Raw genomic sequence first — 16582 nt, 5'->3', positions numbered from 1 at the left:
TCGCCTGATTTGATGCTCTGCGTGTGCACCAGGCGACTTTTCTGCCAGACCATAAGCATACATCACAGATGACGGTGTTTTCCATTTAAGCCGCAGAGGGGCTAGAACAGCTTCCATTGACTAATATAATGAGTCTTTTGACAAATCCAAGTATGCGAACCGTGCCGCCTATTGTTTCACGTTTCGGTTGACAGTCTGAAACCCTGACCACGCGATCATTTAGCATTTTTTGTGGCTCTGAGAACTACTCTCCCAGCACGATACTAGCTTGAAGAGCATTGACGCATAAGTTTGTTGAGAGCCATGGACCTCCTATTCTAACCCTATCCTCGGCAAGTATATAATCGAGCACGGGCGTCCTGCATTTATTCATCGATTGTATAGAGCGGCTTGTTCGTTTCCCAGAGCTTTCCAAACAGACACCAACTCTCACCCCACCTGTACACATCCCTCAAATCTCGCGCGCAAGATGGATCCCATGGATCTCGACCATGTGCCGGCACCGCCGCCTATTACAATGGGATGCGGGGTGAGTGAGCAAAGATCACGCCTGGCGTCTAGTCGAGGGCTTTTCCTTCACGCACATCTATGCTAACTACCCCGAAGCTTTGCAATCCAGAAACACAAATATGCAGAGTCACCATTGACTTTGTTCAGAAAGTCTCGGTCGGAAGGAAGTATTCGTGGAGGATATTCAAGAATACGCTCGACAAGCGGTGTGAAAGGCACACGCGGGTATGTCCCCTTCTTCCCAACTAGAGAGAAACTAGGTCTTTTTCTTTGGGTCTATGCTAACGCCGTGGTGTCGAAATATAAGTGCACCGGGAAGTTTGTCAACACTTGTCGCTCCAACCAGACCATGGACCGCGCCTATTGCGATTGAACGGCGTAAGCCGACCTCATCTATGGGCTCAAGGGATCTTGATAAGAGATCTAGTACGAAGGACTCGACGTCGATGAGTATTGACAGTCTGATCTTGACCAAATGCCCTTCCTCAGTCTCGAACGTGTCACTGAGGTCATGTGGGCATTCGCAACGCTCGTATTGAACAACATAAAGACGAGGGCCATTTAGACACATTTCCTTTGCTCAGCCACCACTGCTACTGCTGTTTCTATAATTTCTGCCGCTGCTCCCACCTCAGGGCATTTCTCCTGTTGCCAGGCTGTCAAGGCTCCTCATCCGCGGTGGCCAAGATCGAGATGGCTGTTGTCCAAGCAGCTCTTCGCTAAAAGAATATGGCTCTGTTCTCTTAGGTCATTACTCTCAACTATGCGCCTCAAACGAGTCGCCCAATACGGTCGCACCCCAGCCGGGGGCCTTGACCGGCTCATTGCGGTGAGGCGAGATACTGGTTGAATAGCGAGGGATGCTCGGCGAGTTCCTGCCAGAACCCAATCTCAGAGTCCCATAAGTCCTGTCCCAGCTGCGGAAACCACGAAGCGTCCTCAAATGGTCCCGGCGTCTGAGGCGGTGCATTTTGCTCTCTCCGCCCATCGCTTCCGTGTATGAAGCCCAGAAACTTATGGATGGCTTGTGTGGCCTTTGACAGCAGTGCGTAGTTGGGATCTTTGGGCTTGACGATGGTGCCCCGCTCAAGCTCGGCAGCCAGAACGCTCAGGTCCTGCACGATTCGCGAGTATGATTCCTGGAAGCAGCCCGGCACGGCTGGCTGTGCCAGCGTCGCGACGAGTATTATACCGGCAGCAGGTAGTCCATAGTGCGCAATCTTCGGGCTCGTCAGCTTAAATGCACAGGGATATCGAAGCGGGAGGTGCTCACCTTCCAACCGAGAGTCGTCCCGGAGTTGACCAGTTCATCGCGCAAGAGAATGGCCTCTACGACCAGCCTCAGCATTTCCTGCGCCACCTCCAGTGTGGGGATGTCGGGCTCCGTCACGCGCGTCAGCAAGAGGCGGCGAAGTAAGAAACAGATGTGGAGGTGGTTGAGCCGAACGCTTATCATGAAGTCACGCTCAAATGGGCTTTCAGTCCGGTGCTTTGCGGTATCCCATGAGCGAAACGATACTGGGAGGGCAGCCCACTGTGTGTCTGCAACTATATGGAGGGCGCTGGCAAAGTGTGTTAGGACCGTGGTATTACGCAAGTGCGAGACCAATACATGGGGGAGACTTACTTGACCCTTTCCAGACTGTCCGTGCGATTGCGATCGAACAACAATTCCATAATCTCTTCCTTTATGGAGGCACACAAAGCAGACCAGCGAGTCTCTGCCCTATAGTTCATCTTCGACTCTTGACTCCATTCGTGGATACTCGTCCCATTTGAGAGAGACGATACTGTGTCTGGGATCTGGAAGTGGCAGAACCGTTTACTCATGCGCAGAGGCCGGCCAAGAAACAGCGAGATATTCTTATCGGCAGAATATATGCGAGCAAACGCCGTCTTTCGAAGTTCGACAAGGAACGGTGGTGTTTGAGGCCTGCTCTCCACGTTCTCATGGTACCCAAGGGCAAAGGTCGTGGAGATGACATCGCCCAGCTTGCGCCACAAATAGTAACCTGGATTGTCAGCTGAATTCCCCACGCACCAATAGGGCTGACACCTACTCTGGTCGCCGTTCATAAAAGAGTGTATGATGAAGTTCTCGTACTGGAAAATGAGTTGTATGTCGTTGAGGCAGTCAAGCGACAGACAGATGTCAAGCGCGCAAGTGATTTGCCTCATGAGAATGTTGCGAAAGTCGCGCTTGGCGCTGTCGGTTGTGTAGAGCAATGGGAAATACGGGATGTCCATGGTGGCGCGCAGTACGGCGGAGAGAAAAATGCCCAGCGTTTCCCATCGCGTCCGTGTTCCCAAGAACTGAGACGAGAAACTGGCGAGGGTAGAATTTTCGTCGCTCTCTAACGGGCGGCAGGTATTTTCGAGGAGTCGCAATGCGAGCGCGAGATGCCAGTCATGCCCCTGAAAGGTTGACAGCGCAGTGTAATTGGAGTGAGATGAGCAGAGCTCCACGAGCGGCTCCGCGAGAGCAAGATTGACGCCTCTTGCTGTCCAGAACGAGACCAGTGATTCCATCGCTCGCAGCTCATACTTTTCGAGTAGCTGCCTGAGTACCTCCGCGCCTTGTCTCGCTAGGGGATGTTCGTCCAGCGACATGGACGGGGGCGAAGGCGTCGACACGACACGGCCGTCCTTCTGTGTGTTTGAAGACTCGCCATCTTGGTCCGAGAAAATCTGATTGAAGATGGAAACGTGACTTGACTGTCCGAGAAACCCCGGGTTCGGATAGGAGCGCCCATTTTGGGTGACTGACGGCGGTGCAGACTCCTCTGATGAAGGCCCCTGAGGCGAGGTGGACGGTTCGTTGACAAGACGACTGGGACATCAGCCAGGGATCTATCGGCCAATTGACGAGGAGGTTCTTACCGCGAAACATGCGGTCGGCCTGGAGATAGATCCGACTGTTGCCTCCGCCGAAAGGGAGAAGCCCTGTATACGCATGCATTGCCCTTCTTCTGCCGCCTGCAGCGGGAGCACGACGGGCGGGCATGATCGCACGCAAGCTTTGACCGTCTACATGGCTCGCACGCAGGCTGCCGAGACGTCATGACCGTCGATGCCGGAGTGCCTCAAGACAGCCCTTGAAAGCACCGTTGTTGTGGCGGTCGGAGTACGGCTCGGTGTGTTGCAGGAGAGACCGTGCTCGGCGTCGGAGAGTGTCGCTGTGCATCGGAGTGACGACGACCCACTTCTCGCCGATCTCTCTCCGACCTCCGCCTGTCGGCCGGTCGCTCGGCGTCTGGGTGCTTGGCCATGTGGGGGCGCCGAGACGCGGGGTTCGGGCAGGTGCATGAACCATCATCGGTCTAAGACGGGTTCATCCAGGTACAGGCACAGCAGGAGTGGAACAGAGTGTGGAACAACTTTGTCAAACAGACTCAAAGAAGTCTCAAAGACCCTTGGGCCATTCGATCTGGCTTGTTCGTCGAGCGGATCCCTTCCTATGCAGCATCACTAACTACTCCCCATCCCCCGCCAGGCACGCCCACTCAACATCGTGATACCGCCCCATTATCTCCCTGACCCTCCCCAGCGGCAACGCCTCCACTCTCCTGCCCCTATTCCCCGTCATCGTCTCCGCTCCGCACAGCGCATTGTAAATCGCCTCCTCGGTCGCATCCGCCGCCGCCTCCAGCAGCCCGTTGATACTCTGGTCGTCGACGAACCGCGCGTCCAGCGCCCGCGCCTTGAAAGGGTCCACGCTGCGCCGCTGCCCCGTCACCGTCTGCACCGGCACCTCGTTGCCCGTTGAAAACGCCAGGAAGATGTCACCAGAGGGGTTGTGCCCGTAGCCGCCCACGCGCGCCAGCCCGACTGTCGCGCGCTTCGCCAGGCGCTGCAGCTGGACGGGGTGCAGTGGTGCGTCGGTCGCGAGGATCACGATGATGGAGCCGTCTTTGGTGTCTTTGGCCGCGTCGTACTCGGCTTTTTGGGTGGCGGAGGCGGCGTCGCGGGTTGCTTCGGCGGCGAGGATCCGGCCGACGGGCACGCCGGAGATGCGTAGGTGCTGCATCCGTCCGTAGTTGGCCTGCACGACTGCGGCGACCGTGTACGCCTTCTCGCCATCGTTGGTGCCGTCGGCGGCGTCTTCTTCGGCCGGCACGACGCGGCTGCTCGTCCCCGTCCCGCCCTTGAACCCCTGGCACATCATGCCCGTCCCGCCGCCGACATTACCCTCCGGCAGCGGCTCATCCGACGCCTTGCTCAACGCCTCAACGACATGCTCCGGCGTGACCGCAAACCGCCGCAGGTCATTCAAATGCCCGTCAAACGTCTCCGCCACGACAGGCAACAGGAACCAATCCACGCCAGTATCCTCGTCCTGCCCGTAGCGCTCAATGGCGTACTTGTAGACGCCCGTGTAGCACGGCCCCACGGCGAAGCTGTTGGTGATGAGGATGGGCGAGTGCAGCAGGCCCGTCTCCTCGATCCAGTGCGTGCCCGTCATCTCGCCCGAGCCGTTGAAGCGGAAGACGCCTGCGTGGCACGCCTTGTGGAACCAGTCGGCGCGCGGCACGATGGCCGTCACGCCCGTGTTGACGGACCCGTTGGCTTCGCGGATGGTGATGGTGTGGGCGAGCACGCCGGGCACGTCTGTGATGCCGTTCTTGGGGCCGGGGGCCCACGTTCCGAGGTGGACATTGGCTACCACGTCGCGGAGGCGGCCCCTTGGGGATCCGGTGCTGGCGTGCGAGGCTGACATTGGTGTTGAAGATAATTCAAGTATGAGTTGGGTTATCGCCGAACAGCCATTCTCGCTTCACGACATGAAGTCCGCTATATAAATTTGGGAGCTATCAGTTACCCCTCACGCCGTCAACACACTTCGGTCAAGATGGCCATCGAGGATCCAGCGGTGACTCAGGCCGATGCTGCTGACGTCACAGTCATCCAGCGTTAGTCCAGGATTCAATCCTTTGTCTAGTCGACATTGCACGAGCTAACGAGCTCTTCGGAGCGTGACAAATTGAGGCTCAATCTGCATGACGTTTAGGATCTTGAAGGCGCGTAATTAGTCTTGAAGTCGATCGATACAACTATCGCCTTCTGACGCTATAGCTAGGAAGGAGAACGATGTACAATCGCTGTCTCGCATCGGCACATTGCGAGTGCCTCAATGCGTGGATATATACAACTCGCACCAAATATGACACAGTAACCGGCGGCGCGAGACTATCAGCGCCGGGCCGAACTTTCCAGAAAAGGACAGGCATCTAGCATCAAGCTCAGAATCAAATCACGTCATAAAATCCGTCCATCCCTTCCTTCTCTAGTCAATCCGGAAACCCTGCCGTTGTACGTGAATTAGATGAAGCCGCCTTGGAAGCGGGGTTCAACGGGCGACTTCATAACGCTGACGTCCTTGCTCGATGATGAGGGCGGGAGCGTCATGACGGCCGGCCTTGGCGGCGCCTTTTTTGCCTCAACTCGCTTTGGACTGACTTCACCCGAGCTCGGGCCCGGCCTCTGTTCCAGCGAAGGGATGAGCCCTGAGCTGAGCGGCGCGTCGAAGTGAAGCTCAAAGCTCTTGGCGAGATCCTCGCTGGATGTCGAGATGGACTTTGCCAGAGACGGGAATGTCGGACTGGGCAATCGTGGCGGCAGTGCTGGCGAGCGGTTGGGATCGCTCCGCGGCGTCGCGAGCGGCGCCGGCATTGCCGAGTAGCGAGGCTCCGCGCGGTCAAATTCGGGCCAGGCCGGGTCGTCGTAAACGCTTCCGTCGTCGTCATCGTTATTGTCCTCGGTCGAGCAGCGAGGTTTCTCCGGCTGGCGCCCGCGTGGGAGGCCCTTAGACTTGGGAAAGTCTCCGGCCATCGGAGGCCGCGAAAAGGGGCTTGACGGTGGCCGAGATCGCGGCCGGCGAGGCGGCTCAATATCGTCTCGAATGTAGTTGTTCTGGTTCGGAGGGGGCCCGTACGGACTGCGCGGACTCGGCGAGGCGCCCTCATGCGATGCCAGGTTGGGCGTCGGAAACAGGGGTCGGGGCGGCGGCGCGCGAGTCTGCTTGGCCGAATCGAAGCGCGTGTTGAACCCTCGAGGGGGGCTCGTCCGTCCAAAGGGATTCGCATTGCCTCGACGAGCACCGACAGCCGCCGGTGGAGGCCCTGTTCGCCGCGAATTTTCACGCGGCGCTCCTGTCGGTAGCTTTATGACAGGGGACTCGGGGCGTTCGTTGTACGACGACATGGCTGACACCGAGGTCGAAACCGATGGCCGGCTCATCGGGCTTTCTGGCGACCGTACTGACCGTTGAGAAAACGACCCGGCAATGCTGGGGGATTGCACCCTTTCCCGCGCCTGTGCGCTTTCCGTTGACACACTAGGCCTCTCACCCGAGCTGGTGTCCACGCTGTTGACCGCAGGCATGTCAAAGCTCGGAGACTTCGCCGTTGCGCCAAAGTTAAAATCGGCAAAATTGCCGCGGAAGCCCTCGATGTGCTGTGTTTTGCGCGCCTCTTTCTGTCTCTCGTCGTCAAACTCCATCTTGACGCTCAGCCGGCGAGGCTGGTGAAAAGCGAGCGTATCGCGCCTTGCGGGTACGTTGCGGATGACTGGTGTATCCGGCTTGTCCTCGCTGCCTGTGAGCGGAGACGAGGGTGTAGGGCTGGGAAGCGAGGCGGCCGCCCGGTCGACTTTGCTCAAGGCGCTGGGGGCGTTGCGTCGGTTGTCTGTCGACGGCTGCAAGTCGGGTGCTGCCGACGCCAGGGAAGGGTTAAGGGGGGGAAACGCTCCATCAGAGCTCCTGTCCGATCCTGGAGGTGACGGATATCCATGTCGCTCCGCCACAGGCTGGCGCTCATTCTGTTTTGATCTCGGCGCGGGTTCGACGGGGGCCTCAGCTTGCGCTTCGGCCGGGGCATCGGCTGGGGTCCGGGTTGGGGCCTTGGTAGGGGCAGGCGCAGGTTTCAAGTCGAATTCGAACTGGCCGAGGGGGCTCTTAGGCGTGGCAACAGTCGGCGTCCCGGGGCGGGAAGCGGAATTGCTCTTGCAGAAGTGGACATGCAGAGGGTTCACCCATTCGGCTTTGGTCGTCGTTGGGCGGCTCGGCGTGCCGGGCCTCGCGCCGGTTCCACCCAACGATGCAGGCAGTGCTAGGCTTGTGGTGCTGCCGTTGGCAAAGTTGGTCCTCAAGTTCGATTCGGACGCATTATGTCGCAGCGCGCCCATAGAGGGAGGATTCAGGTCCGTCATGGATGAGGCCATGCCGGGATTGTTGAAGACGGCGCGCCAGTTGGACGGCGGCGGAGCTGCATTTTGAGACGTTCCTGGTCGACTAGAGGCATTCGGGAACTGGGGCCGGCCAGGAGCCTGGCTCTGGCCGAAATACTGCCCCTGACCCAGAGTGTTCTGGTCAATTCGATTCCATTGCTGCGGCGGTTGTTTGCCCTGGTTCTTTCTGTGCGAGAGTCAGCTGGGTATTCGCATTTTCGCGGCGAGGGCATGCGCACTGGGCTTTTTTCTTGTCCCCACCAAGCTTGATGCCAAAGAAGGAGACCATGGTGGTGGCTAGACAATTATAATTACTGCGACTGAATCACGTCGGTCGCTGCCGGGGCCTCGATCGATCAAGGCAGGCTCGCGGTGAGCGGCTGGTCGCCTGCTGATGCTGCGAGCGCGGCCAATGGCTGAAGAACTTGTGATCGCGGCGACTCGGTGTGTGTCGCTGATGCGACGTCGAGTCGCGGTGGAAGACAGCCGCTCAAGAGGCCGTGATCATGCCAATGCAGCTGCTGGCGAGCAGTCGCGACCGCAATCAAATGTTTGAAGTTTCTGGCGCGCGTTCGCGTTTCGTTTCGGACAAGGAGCGTCGTGGATGCTGGTTCGGTTTGTCGCTGGGTGCAAGGGGCTGAGTTGCGCCTGGGGTAGTCCGTGCTTGGTACTGTGAAGTCCGTGATGGTATCTTAGGGAACGATGGGCGTTGGAAGGAACGAAAGTAGTGGGCGACTCGGCCGCAAACACACGTCAAACAGAGCAAACAGGACAAGGAAAAAGAAACAGTTGTGTAGCGCACGGGAAGGGAAAAGAGGAGAGTCGACGGAGTAGAGAGGGGCGACGATACGAGCGGCGTGGCAGGAAGGAGCGGATAACTCAGCGAATCGTGCAAATGGTGCACCTGCCAAGCTGCCCGCCGTCGAGGAAGGTGCTCCATCAGCTCAGCTCATGCTAATGGCTACCTCGTACTGTACCTTACCTAGGTAGGCGCTCTAGTCGGGCACTAACAACTCCCCTCATCCAGCGGCGAGCTCGGCGGTTAACAAGCCATCTCATCATTAACCCGATCCATCCAGCAAGGACGGCGCGGGAAACATCCATCACCATCGTGGTGGGTGGGCGGCCTGGCCGCGACGCCCTCACACGCAAACGCCATCCCATACCCAGCCGTCGTTCCCCCCGCACCGCAGCCCTCGCTCTCACCTCACGGAACCATGGACCCCTGGAAACCTGCCAGCGCTACCCCTGTACCCGCCCCTTTTCGCAAACGGCCACAACGAATCCAATACCGGTGTCACCGCGACCAATTTGGAGGGGTCCATTGTGACCATTCCCAACGCCTGCAGGACTAGCCAGGAACCGTCAGGCACCGCGACAGGGGGGCCTGCCGTGTGCAACCACTTTGGGCAGCCGTTCGCCGACACGACGCTAGGGAGATGAGGAACAACAGCGGCCATGAGGATCTGCACGGACCTCGCGGCCCCAGACTTCAAGGGTCGGGAGGCTGTGATTGTTTGAGCGCATCGGCGACCCGTCGTGTCGGCCGGCGCGTACGGCGACAACATCGTGGGAGGAAGCGAGAAACGCGGGAGCAGAGTTACAACCATCGCCCGGCACGCGAATCGCTCGATCTCGAGACGTCGCGCGCGCCGAATCATGTCGTCGTGAACGATAATTTCCCACCTGCAGCCCCATGAATCCAAATGGGGGGCTTCCCGTCGCGTCGCCCCAGGCCCGGGCGTCCAACCGCGACGCCACCCGAATGACGTTGATTGATTCGACGCCTCGCTCACCTGAAGCATACCTGACCGGTTCTCGCACCGCCGTTTGCTGTTGGACTCGTGCGTGCACGCGGACAGCCAGGGCTGGATCCTATGTGACAACTTCAGCTCTGCCCTCTGGCTTCAAGCGCCCATGCCTCCGTCTCAACATGGACTGCATTTGATAGTCACCTGAGACGGCGCCCGTGGGTCAGTCACTGCGCGGCCCTGCAGATCCATGGAGGGAAGTCAGGTGTCGCTGGTCTGCTGGTGAGCCGCCCGCTGCCAGCTGCCCATGGGCTCTTTCGACGGCATACAGGCTCAATCAACAGTCCAAGACAGCCATCTTCATCAGGGAAACTGACAGCAGGCGCCCTACCACGGCATGGACGTGGCAACGGCCCTTTCCACCGAAGATATCAGTTCGCGGTGCAGCCTCAAGATCTTGCTTCCGATCATTCGTTCCAGCGCAGTAGCCAAGACATATACAGATCCCTCTCCCATCCCGTGCCGCCCGCTTCACGCAAAGCCAAGTCCAAGCCCAGCCAACTTGCCTGCCGCCTGCAACATGCCATCGGCCGCGACTTGCGCCTCCGACTTGACCTGCGCAATCCGCAGCAGCGCCACGACTGCCGCCAGCGCCCAGTACTGGCCCAGCTGGCCGGTCGCACCCGCCCCTTCAAAGTGTACTGTGCCCAGCCTGCTCTCCTGCTCCGGCGCTGGGTCATCCGCCCACCGCATCACCACATCCTCACGGCCCTCGGCGCTGGTGCTCACGCGAACCAGGCGACGCTCGAACGGCCTGTCCTTCTCTGGACGCACCAGGTTGTCACTGCGCCATTCGAACTGCTCCGCCTCCGCTGCACCGGCAACTGGCACGCTGAAGGCCCACCTCTCGAACTTTATGCCCCCGTTGTCAACGAGATGCACGATCTGATTGCCTCCGGCGGCCCCTGCATGCGATGGCAGCGCGATCACAGACGCGGAGCGAAATAACTTTTCGGTGCCAGCGAGTCCGATCGGCTGCGTGTCGCGCGTCGGCCCGGCATGCAGCACGTCCTGCACCTTGACCATGCCCTTGTGTACGGTGATGGCATTGAGTGGACGCAGCGGGCCCTGCTGCCCTCCGCCCTCGGCGAAGAGGAACGCGTCTGTCTTCTTGTCCGGCGCGCGCCCCAGGAAGTAAAAGCCGAAGGTCTGCGGGAACTGGCCAAAGGCGCCCGGCGCCAGAGTCGGCTGCGCAAAGGGGTTCTCCTTGGAGGAGCCCGCGTCTGAGGACGACTTTTGCTTGTCCTTGGATTTAAAGATGTCCTTGAAGCCCATTGTGTCGGCTGTGAGTGGGCAACTACCGATGCGAGAGCGGCTACCGGATATCGGAACGCTGTGCCAGAGCCACGCGGCACTTGAGACAAGGTTGCGTCTATGCGTAAGACAGTGGGATTTCATGCCCTTTATCTCATACGTAGCAGCACAAATCGCTGGGTGTCTGAGACTGCACGACATTCAGCCTTGCCCGGCTGCGGCCAAGTGGACTGTGGCCTGCGGGCGAGCTACTCCCAATGGCGCGCACGTCTTATTCCCCTACCGACTAGATGCGTGACAAGCATTGGGCTCAGACGGAACGTTGATGCCCCTTTGAGCAATCACAAAGCGCGATTGCGCCGCCACAGCTGGTGCTGCTTACTCGAGCAATTGCGCCTCGTTCAGCTCTGCTAGCCTGCTTGGGCAGGGAACGGCATTGCTTCGAGCAAACGTGACGATGGGACTTGGAGTCTGTGGGATCGCATCGCCCTACGGCGAGAATCGCAAATCGGGCACGCCAGCAGATTGACACGACGCCATTTGAAGATGCTTGGATGCGTCTTAAAACACTGCCCTAGTCTGAATCCCGTCGTGTCCTACACTCAGGGCTCACGCATTCCATAGTCCAGGGTGACCAGGACGGCACATTCAATTGCAAATGCATTAACGCAGTCTAAATCTAGTAGTACATTTCGGCACAGGCAGCCTCGCGTTCTCTACTTCACCCTCTTCATCACCGTCTTCGTCAGCGGATGCTCGACGCTGCGAAGCTTTCCATCCACCACCTCGAGCACAAACTCGTCAATGTTCTCCGTGAAGCCAACCGAAAACCACGACAGGCACTCATTCATGAAGAGGCTCTTTCCGCCCCGCGCCGCTGTGTGCTTCTTAAACGGCAGTTTCTCCACCACCGCGCGGAAGCTGTACCGAACCGTCCCGCGGGTCCGATACAGCGCCGAGGGCAGGTTATCCGGCGAGGAGCTGCCCGCGCCATAGATGCGGACCGCAAACTTGGAGCCCGGCGGCGGTGGGGACGTCGTTACGTTTCCGCGCACGTCCATGCCGTCAATGAAGAACTTGGCTAGCCCGAGACCCGGCCGGCCCTTGTCCACGGTGAGAGTCACATTGGTCCCGGGCGTCTTCTCGTTCACAAACGTGCCGGCAAAGTTGGCGGCTGCGTTTTCGGCGCCGGCGTGCTCCGCGGCGGGGAGGAAAACGTCGCCGATGAGGTCGCGCAGGGTGATGCGGTCGGTGCCGGCGGTGGCGCCGACGGACATGAGGCTGAAGCCGAGGCCATGGTCTGGCGAAAGCGCGATGCACGAGCTGTACCCGGCGTTGGCGCCCAGCTTGGTGTAGAGGTCCATGATGCGAGTGCGGTTAGACTTGGGCGTGACGGGCACGGCCAGACGGTGAATCTCCCAGGGAGCGCCGACGCTGAAGGTCAGCGAAGTGGTGCTGCCGAGCGGGTGCATCCAGCGACGTGTCGTGGAGGGCGCTAGGAGCTCCGAGTTGAGGATCGAGAGGCCCACGGTGCGGAGGTCGGCGACGCTCGTGTAGAGGCCACCGGAGCTGCCATGTCCGTCAGTCTGACTTTTCTTAGAAACAAGCGGGGGACTCTTCTGGCTTACGATGAAATGACCTGGTTGTCGTAGCCCCAAGAAGATTCGTCAAGAGATCCCGGGAGGACAATCGCATTGGTATCGTTCCTGGGCGGCTTCATGTATGCCGTGTAGTTGAGGTCGAGAGGCTTGGACAGCGCCTTCTGCAAGGCATCGTTGAGCGGCAGGTTCGTCAGGCGCTCGAGGACGCGTCCGAGGATGGCCCAGCCGCCGTCTGAATAGAGAGGCCGTGGGAACGGGGGCATCGTGGGACGCTTCTCGTTGCGCATCAACTTGAGAAAGTCTGTCTTCATGTCAGAATCGCAGAACGACGATGCGCGCGCGCGGTCGACGTACCAGGGATAGAGCACTCGCCCGGCGTTCCGGTGCAGTTCTGAATCACTTCGCCAGCTGTACGTAGAGAGGTATATGTCAGAGAGGTGCGGCGGTTAATCAGGATCAAAGGAGTCGAGACGTACGCACGCCGCCCGAGCCGCCCTGCTGGGACATGAGCGCGCCGACGGTGACATCCTCCCAGCGTAGCCTCTCCAGCGGATCGCTCTGCGCACCATTCCCCCCCAGCTCAGGCAGATACCTCGTAACGGGATGATCCATCACGCCAATCCCCGCCGTCGCAAGAATCGCATACGCCGTGAACAGCTTCGTCACGCTGCCCACCCTCGAAACGGTCGTGTCATTGAGCTTCCCGCCCACGACGGCCCCCTTGAGCGCGTCCCCGACGTGGAAGTAGCTATACACGGACTCATTTGTCGCGGTGGAGAAGACGTCGATGGCGAAGACGGTGTGCGTGCGGTTGAGCAAGCCCGAGGAGAACTGCTCCTCGATGGCGGCGGGGAAGGCGGTGCGCGCGGAGGAAAAGGCCTTGGTGGCGGAGATGTTGAAGGCCGCGGGGAAGGAGGCGCCGAAGATGGGGCACTCGTCGATGGGTTGGCTAGACGAGGGGTGGAGGGCGGCGAGGGAGGAGAGGAGGAGGGCCGTCTTGCGGAGGGCCATGGTGGGTGTTGTGACGTCTCGCGGAGTTGCTGCGTCCCGTGTAAGTTGGGCGTTGGCAATGGCTTGAGCATATGTTCAGATGTCAAAGACATGTCTGCTTCTATATACCTCTCCATCGCGGCTATGTTTTTTTGACCGCGCATTCAACATCGTCATCATGTCCAACGACAAACAGCTTCCCCAGACAAACAGCTTCCCCAGATCTGCCCAGCGGCGCATCTGCCACCAGTTTGGACAGTGACAGCGGGCGCGATGATGGCAGTGGCTGGCGGCTGTGCTCCCCAGGGCCCCTGTCCCGTCTGCCGTTTCCATCCCAGTACCGGGCTCAACGCGCGGGAGAAATCCATTTCAGTACCAGAGCGCAACGCTGATCCCGATTCACCAAGCGTTGAGCGCTTGGAACTCGGTTGGGCGACCGGGCGGCACGGGCTGACACTGCCGATCGGCGTCGTAGTGGCGATGCAGACGCCACATCCGCAGCGGGCGTGAGATTTCCCAGTCTGGCAATACGCAGCGCTTGTTGGGACGCGGCGTAGCTTACTGGCTCTTCCCTTAAGCTTATTTTTATATACAGAGGGAGCTGCGCGCGAAGGAATCGCGCTCGACGTCATTGTCATGCTAGATGTGGGTTTAAGCCGGCTGCGTGTGGTTACTGTGGTGTTGTCTCACCGCGCGGCCGGGTGATGTTGACCTGGTTTGACAACGCTGCTGTGACCTCATAGCTAAGCAGCGATTATTGCTCGAGTGGCGGGATTTGCGAGGTCGTTAATGATGGTAGACGAATTGAGGTGGATGGCCCGCGCGTGTGAGACGGAGGAGCAGATCCGGCCATCCTGTCGTTGTGGAAATGGCGCCAACTGAGATGGAGAGACTTGAGTTGCCAGTCGCAATGCTGCAAACAAGCGTAGTTGAACGACATGCCAAGGTCTACCAGTTAGTGGCTTTCCAATCATGCCGCCATGGACCAAGACTTGGGAATTACCCGGGAGGGTTAACAACTTTACATCTATTCAAAATTTCTATTTACAGATCACTCCACGCACTCGCAGAACCAATTCTAAGTATTTTCAACTATACAATCAGTCGTCCAGCACGGCGATGAGCACGCTGGACGTCAGGTCAATGAAGCGCGAAGCCGCCCCCGCCGCAGCCGCAAGCATCTGGTCGTTCAGGCCATTCCTCTCCATCTCCCCCAGCCACAGCACGACGCCTTCCACGGCCGCGTCCACCCGCGCACGCCACTCGTCATACGTCCGATACTCCGTAATGGCGTTCAACACATCGATGAAGTCCGTGAGCGGAGACTCAAACGCTGGCGGCGGGGCATGGGCGCAACGCTCCTCCCGCAGCGGCGGCGGCGGCGCGTCGTGTTGCGCGCCGTCGTACCAGAAGCTCGGCGTGCAGACGGGCGGGTGGAACAGCACAGAGGGCGTCCTGCCGCGCTCCTTGGCCCGCAGGAGCTTCGGACGGACGCGCGCCCAGTACGCGGCGCCGTGGCGCTGCGAGGCGTACGAGTAGAGGCCCGACGCCATGATGGCCAAGCCGGTGGCCGTCGGCGCGCAGAGGAGGTGCCAGCGCGCGGCGGCCAGGAACCGCGCCGCCAGGGCCTTGCCGCGCTCGCCGTCGGTGAATATGCTGCAGCCGCGCTGGTCCCCCGTCTCGGCGTCGTACACCATGTTTGCGACCTGCGCGGCCGTCTGCAGGACGACGACAATGTCCGTCACGACGCCCCCGTCGTGCGTCACGAAGGCGACGCCGGATCGCAGGGCGTTGACCGAGTAGAACTCGGCGAAGCTGGCCCGGTAGCCCGTGGGCTTGAGGTTCTTGAGGGCGCGGGTCGCAAAGGTGGCCACGGTGGCGGCGACGCCGAGCTTGGTGTTGGCGACGTAGAGCGGGCGCCTGGCTCCGACCCAGGGGGGCAGCGGGATGGGCGGCTCCCTCGCGCCGGGGACGCGGTCGTTGTGCCACGAGCACCAGGCTGCCGTGATGGGCTCCGAGGAAGGCCGGTCCGCGTAGTGAAACCACACTGCCGCGAACAGCGCGATGGTGAGGGCGTACTCGCTGCTCTTGGCGAGTATCGATGGCGATATGACGGGGCGGTCGGTTCCCGTTTTCTCGCTGTTGTCGTTGCCAACGGCTTTGCTGAAGTCAAACGCCAGTAGTATGCATCTGCACGCCCAACTGTATATTTGCGCCGGGTGCGGGAAAGCTGCCGCCCGAGAGGCCAAAACGCAGTCCTGCCTCAAGTCGCTTGCAAGTCCAGATCTTCTCGCCATCCTGCCCACCCACGCCGCAGGGCTCTGTGGTATCCAAGGCCCATCCGCGTCCCCCGCGGTACCATTTCCGGGCGTAGACGTTGCGTCAGGCGTCAGCGTATCTCGGTGATTGCGTGTTGTAGGGTACAGATGCATGGCGTTGTGAATCGTAGTTGGAGCGTAAGCCAACTGACGAGCCGTCTCGTTGACGTACTCGGTGATGACGGGTATGACGCCCTCTACGGCGATGCAGCCGGGTAGGGCAGGGTTACGAGCGACCATCTCCGTCCCAAGCGGATCGGTCCCAGCGCTTATTCGAGACGGCATACGCTCAAAGGATCCAGGGTCCAGGGGGTCGATGAGGGCAAAATGTGTGAGGAAGGCCACCACGGAGCGAGCGATTGGCGTGCAGCTTACACTCTTCAGGTAGATACCTTGGATATGTCGTGGTATGGTTGGAGATGGATCGGGGTCTCCATCTTCGTCCTGTCCAATCTGAAGACAAGCCCGGGGTTGACAGACCTCATTCCTCTTTGCTGAAGCAGCATTCATCTTGGAAACGGTAGGCGTCGTCGTCTCGATCAAGGGGAGCGAACCCTGAGCCATTACGAAGACTTCGAATGTGACAGGTTGGCTCACAGTCTCTCTTGACTGCCCTTGCAGAGATTTCCTATCCTCGGGTGGCGCAAAGGGTCTGGAATCGAGGCGTCTTAGTGCATGTGCGTACGCTCAGACCAACATCGTCAATACCAAGGGCTGCCTAATCGATAGGAGTACTGTCCAGCATAGATGGGAATCTCGGCCTTGAATCCGACTCTCCTATATGTCAATACGACTTGTCGACTCTTATAAAGCGGGAAAGCGGTTTCGCAGACTCAGTGTCCATCGTCGAGATGCGCCGCCATCCATGGCTCTT

At 59.6% G+C, this 16582-nt stretch overlaps 6 protein-coding genes across 6 annotated transcripts; all 6 read right to left on the bottom strand.

The window, feature by feature from the left end:
* Positions 1-1331: 1331 nt before the first annotated feature.
* Positions 1332-2757, bottom strand: PLICBS_003528 (uncharacterized protein; the record flags this gene model as incomplete). Its single annotated transcript, XM_065600238.1, has 4 exons — positions 1332-1730; positions 1784-1958; positions 2138-2522; positions 2571-2757. The coding sequence occupies 4 exons, from the start codon at positions 2755-2757 to the stop codon at positions 1332-1334; spliced, it is 1146 nt and encodes a 381-aa protein (XP_065456310.1).
* Positions 2758-3982: 1225 nt separating this feature from the next.
* Positions 3983-5227, bottom strand: PLICBS_003527 (uncharacterized protein; the record flags this gene model as incomplete). Its single annotated transcript, XM_018323275.2, has 1 exon — positions 3983-5227. The coding sequence occupies one exon, from the start codon at positions 5225-5227 to the stop codon at positions 3983-3985; it is 1245 nt and encodes a 414-aa protein (XP_018178505.2).
* Positions 5228-5829: 602 nt separating this feature from the next.
* On the bottom strand, positions 5830-8023 carry PLICBS_003526 (uncharacterized protein; the record flags this gene model as incomplete). The annotated part of the gene is made up of 2 exons (XM_018323274.2): positions 5830-7921; positions 7974-8023. The coding sequence occupies 2 exons, from the start codon at positions 8021-8023 to the stop codon at positions 5830-5832; spliced, it is 2142 nt and encodes a 713-aa protein (XP_018178504.2).
* Positions 8024-10016: 1993 nt separating this feature from the next.
* PLICBS_003525 (uncharacterized protein) lies at positions 10017-10820 on the bottom strand (the record flags this gene model as incomplete). The annotated part of the gene is made up of 1 exon (XM_018323273.2): positions 10017-10820. The coding sequence occupies one exon, from the start codon at positions 10818-10820 to the stop codon at positions 10017-10019; it is 804 nt and encodes a 267-aa protein (XP_018178503.2).
* A 695-nt stretch (positions 10821-11515) lies between these two features.
* Positions 11516-13411, bottom strand: PLICBS_003524 (uncharacterized protein; the record flags this gene model as incomplete). Its single annotated transcript, XM_018323272.2, has 4 exons — positions 11516-12368; positions 12428-12701; positions 12755-12808; positions 12877-13411. The coding sequence occupies 4 exons, from the start codon at positions 13409-13411 to the stop codon at positions 11516-11518; spliced, it is 1716 nt and encodes a 571-aa protein (XP_018178502.2).
* A 1079-nt stretch (positions 13412-14490) lies between these two features.
* Positions 14491-15948, bottom strand: PLICBS_003523 (uncharacterized protein; the record flags this gene model as incomplete). The annotated part of the gene is made up of 1 exon (XM_018323271.2): positions 14491-15948. One exon carries the CDS (start codon positions 15946-15948, stop codon positions 14491-14493), a length of 1458 nt encoding a protein of 485 aa, XP_018178501.2.
* Positions 15949-16582: the final 634 nt, after the last annotated feature.

Source organism: Purpureocillium lilacinum (assembly GCF_023168085.1).
Source record: "Purpureocillium lilacinum CBS 284.36 DNA, scaffold_2, whole genome shotgun sequence".
Taxonomy (NCBI): Eukaryota; Fungi; Ascomycota; class Sordariomycetes; order Hypocreales; family Ophiocordycipitaceae; genus Purpureocillium; species Purpureocillium lilacinum.
Note: the sequence above shows the minus strand (reverse complement) of the source record. Positions and strands in the feature narration are given on the sequence as shown.